The following is a 5,000-nucleotide window of genomic DNA, read 5'->3' as shown; positions in this document are numbered from 1 at the left end:
GAGGAACATATGAGCTTCTGGCTATCATCCTCTCTTAAGGATAAAAGTCGTTTGTTCATGTCAATGCTTGTTATCCTCACAGGTCACGTGCCAGGAGGCTGGTTCCGCGTAACTCTCATTTACTCTAATACACATGTCGTATGCATTAAGATCGCTTACTTCCCTTTGTTCATCAAATGTGCACGTGTTCAACAAGCCGGGGGTCGGATACATGACAGTTTACCGCAACACTTTAATTGTCGTCTGCTGACGCAAGGGAGACGATCGAATGAGAAGAGTAATTTTGAGAATACAATACAATAACTTTATTAACAATACAATACAATACAATACAATACAATAACTTTATTAACTTTATTAATCTCTAAAAGAGCTTTTGTGTCCGTAATAAAACATACATAAACATTCAAAAATAAGCATTTGTTCTTTGTCATTCATACATTCTTGTGTTCTTATACATTTCTTCAATTCATACATCAACGGTTGTTTCCTCACACATCTCTTGGGATACCTTACGAAATGCACAACTCTCTCTTTTGCTTAAAGGCATATGTACTCGATGACTATACACGCTAATTGCTTTACCAACAGCTGGAGACATGCTAAATTAAGTTCCCTGCAAAATATTGTGGTCTAGGACCCCTTCAATGTTGAGATATGTTAATTTTCATTTTGATCTGGATCGTCCTATTTATAGATTTGGCAACACATGTAACGTTGATGCAAGGGAGCTAACACCGCGGCTTTGTTGACATCCTCACTTTTTCAGAGGCTAGAACAAGCTGTAATGCATGTATTATGGTCCGCGCATGGTGACATATCGTCATTATATGGTCTTATGGTGCGTTTGACATCGATTATGGGCAAACTACACTTTGTAAACACGGGAGCGCGTACATATGCCTTTAAGCTCGTATGCACATTCCTTTCCCCTAATCCCCTTCTAAACTTTTCTGTGTGTGTGTGTGTGTGTGTGTGTGTGTGTGTGTGTGTGTGTGTGTGCGTGTGTGTGTGTGTGTGTGTGTGTGTGTCGTACCTTGGCCCACCTGGGCAGAGGTTTCTGGTCAGGGACACAGAAGTGAAGCTTCTCCACCAGCACCGTCACGATCACAGACAGCGACGACATCGACATGGACATCGTCAGGTAGATCACTGTCACATCATCATCATCATCATCATCATCATCATCATCATCATCATCATTGTCAGAGTCATCATCATCAGAGTCATCATCATCAGAGTCATCATCGTTGTCGTCGTCATCATCATCAGCAGCATCAACGTCATCATCATCTTCATCAGAGTCATCATCACTGTCTTCGTAGCTGTCTGTTGTATTGCGTGAAATATAGTCGCCTACCCCACTTTACATGAGAAACCCTTTTTCCTCCTCCCCCCCCCCATCCCTACACACACACACACACAGTACACACACACACACAGTACACACACACACACACACACACACACACACACACACACAGTACACACACACACAGTACACACACAGTACACACACATACACAGTACATACACACACAGTACACACACAGACACACACACACACATACACACGCACACACACACACACACACACACACACACACACACACACATACACAAACACACACGACATATCTCTCACCCCCCCTCCCCCGAAACCCCCAACCCGAACCCAAACCTCGACCCCATTCCCATTACATCTACCAACCAATGAGCGGCACGGCATCGGAGGTGGGGGGGAGGCTCTCGGCGACGAGCAGCATGAAGACGGAGTACGAGAGCAGCACGGTGATGCTGAGCGTCATCTTCTCCCCGGCCTCCACCGGCAGACAGAACGTCAGCACGCTCAGGATGTTGAGCCAGAAACACGGGAACAGGATGTTGAGCACGTAGTACAGGATCCTCCGCTGTATCACCAGCACTATCGTCACGTCCGGGTACACGGCGTCACTGATCGGGTACACCACCTGAAAAGAGACCGAGTATTGGTGTGTGTTGTAGCGTCACTGATCGGGTACACCACCTGAAAAGAGACCGAGTATTGGTGTGTGTTGTAGCGCGCGTCACTGATCGGGTACACCACCTGAAAAGAGACAGAATATTGGTGTGTGTTGTAGCGTCATTAATCGGGTAGACCACCTGAAAAGAGACCTAGTATTGGTGTGTGTTGTAGCGTCACTGATCGGGTACACCACCTGAAAAGAGACAGAATATTGGTGTGTGTTGTATGGTCATTAATCGGGTACACCACCTGAAAAGAGACAGAATATTGGTGTGTGTTGTATCGTCATTAATCGGGTACACCACCTGAAAAGAGACCGAGTATTGGTGTGTGTTGTAGCGTCACTGATCGGGTACACTAACCGTGAAGAGACGGGATATCGGGATGTAATGTATTGCCACTAATCGGTTACATTACCTAGCTGTAACGATGTTTGAATAGACGGGATTTAGGTGTATGGTATTTTATCACTGATTGAGGAACATAGTAGCAGAGTGCTAGTGGGTGTAGCCGTATCGTCAGCACTAACGGGGTTGTTGAACTTCGAGAATTGATTTCCAATCCTCATAATATCGGCTAAAGTGAGCATGATGGAAGAAACACTTGGTGATACTCCGTACATCATTGTTGGTTTGTTTTGTATCACGAGAACTATCGGTACATAGGAGTTGGTCAACTTCGAGAATGTCAAACCTCATCAAAGCGGCTGAACGAAAAATGAATAGCCATGTTGTGGCTTAATATTCATCGTGGTCGCCTTTTGCGCTGTACACAATAGGCGATGTTCGGAAATAACTCTCTAATGGTCGGAAATAACTCTCTAATGTTCGGAAATAACTCTCTAATGTTCGGAAATAACTCTCTAATGTTCGGAAATAACTCTCTAATGTTCGGAAATAACTCTCTAATGGTCGGCTGGTGGACTGGGAAAGAGTAAACACTTGCGTTAATTGAGGCAAACTTTCCCACGTGAAATTATATACTCAGTCACAAGGAAAGGGTATCTGAAACACACTGACAAGGAACACGTGTGCTAAAGTTTGCCTTAATAATAACAATAACAATAAAGTAGATGTGTACTGCCGGGCAGTACATACCCCAAGCGAAGTCGTCCATCTGTGTGTACATGATTCTCTCTCTCTCTCTCTCTCTCTCTCTCTCTCTCTCTCTCTCTCTCTCTGTCTTAAAATGTGTCATCGATGACGTGTTTTCATACTTGCTAATGCGGCAGGCTAATCATGACGTCAAATTGAAACTTCTTGAAGTCTCTCAGAAAGGGACATGAAAACCATGTGGGGGTTACTGGTTTGGGCTGAAAAAAAACCCAACTCCACCTAAAATTCAAGCGCCTATGGGGCTGAATTATGCAGCATAAATTGTGAAACATCAGGATATCTCACACTTTCAATTCTGCCATCATGTCAAATCTGACAACAAACCTACCCACAAAATGTCATAAATATCGGTGTAGAATTGAGACTTAACGGTTTTTAACTGCCAAAAATAAGTTTTTTTGACTGGAATAGTTTGTCTTGAAATTCAGTTTGGGACAACGGACCCACCCACTAAATTTCATAAAGATAGGTGAAAATTTAAATCATGTAACGGTTTTTAACTGCCAAAATTATGTTTTTCTTCTGGAAAAGTATGGAGTGAAAATCAGTTGGGGACAACGAACCTACCCACAAAATTTCATAAATATCGATGAAGAATTGAGATTTAACGGTTTTTAACTGCCAAAAATAAGGTTTTTTGTCTGGAAAAGTATGTCTTAAAATTCAGTTTGGGACAACGGACCCACCCACTAAATTTCATAAAGATAGGTGAAGAATTGAAATTTAACGTTTTTTAACTGCCAAAATTATGTCTTTCTTCTGGAAAAGTATAGAGTGAAAATCAGTTGGGGACAACGAACCTACCCACAAAATTTCATAAATATCGGTGAAGAATTGAAATTTAACGGTTTTTAACTGCCAAAATTATGTTTTTCTTCTGGAAAAGTATGGAGTGAAAATAAGTTGGGGACAACAAACCTACCTTTAAAATTTCATAAGAATCAGTGAAGAAATAGGATTTAACGATTTTTTAACGGCCTTTAAATCATTGGTGATGTCATCATAACCCAGTCGTTGTAGTTGTCGTCGTAGTTGTTGGTGTTGTTGTTATCATGTTCGTTGTCGTGATTGTTGTTGTTCTCGTGTTGTTGTTTTTGTTGTTGTTGTTGTTGTTGTTGTTGTTGTTATTGTTGTTGTCGTCGTCGTCGTCGATGTCATTTGTTGTTGTTGTTGTTATCGTCGTCGTCGTCGTCATCGTCGTCGTTGTCAGAGGTTATTTCTAAAGATTTCATTGATAGTCTTTGTTCTCGTCACCAAGACTTGCTAAGAACAAGCTTGGAACAGCAAGAGTTCCAAGAACAAGATTAGAACAACTCATTACATCATTACCAGTACGTCATTTGTATTTAGAACACACTTTAGAAAAAAACTCTTCAGCTACAAACCAGTCACCCTCACATGTCCGAGGTGTTTGTCTAAACCACTTACTGAAATGTTTTGAGGTTTAATGACCATACACATGTTGAACCGGTGAGTGTCTTCCGCTGCTTAATTCGCAAATAACTATTTTATTAAAGTCCGCTTGAAACGCTCAAAGATGAAATTCCATGTTAAAAAGTGACAAAAGTTTCACATTTTCCCGTTGTAACAGCTTCCGATGATATTATATGAAAATTCTGATCCTCTGAGAGGATTCCCCGAAACAAAATCAGTTTGTACGCCTAATTTTAATAGAATTGTCCAAACAGTGTCGCTAATATTGTGCTAAAAGATGAATTCTAGAACAATGTCCAGACAGACACCACTTGGCAAAAAAAATTTCAGTGCTGGGAGATGAAAAAAAAAACTACCTCGCTACGCGCGGGCTCCGCCCGCGCTCCGCTTGGATAAAGTAGATGTGTACTGCCGGGCAGTACATACCCCAAGCGAAGTCGTCCATC

The 5,000-nt window shown here is 41.9% G+C and overlaps 1 protein-coding gene across 1 annotated transcript in view; it reads right to left on the bottom strand.

Moving 5' to 3' along the window:
- Positions 1-5,000, bottom strand: part of LOC138949420 (neuronal acetylcholine receptor subunit alpha-10-like) — a gene marked incomplete at its 5' end in the record, with an annotated part of 26,502 nt that overhangs the window by 9,176 nt on the left and 12,326 nt on the right. Inside the window, 2 exon segments of the mRNA XM_070321249.1 lie at positions 1,037-1,152; positions 1,712-1,970. Of these exon segments, the coding sequence (XP_070177350.1) occupies positions 1,037-1,152; positions 1,712-1,970 (375 nt within the window).

Source organism: Littorina saxatilis, linkage group LG1, assembly GCF_037325665.1.
Source record: "Littorina saxatilis isolate snail1 linkage group LG1, US_GU_Lsax_2.0, whole genome shotgun sequence".
NCBI lineage: Eukaryota > Metazoa > Mollusca > Gastropoda > Littorinimorpha > Littorinidae > Littorina > Littorina saxatilis.
This window is presented reverse-complemented; position numbering and strand designations above follow the sequence as displayed.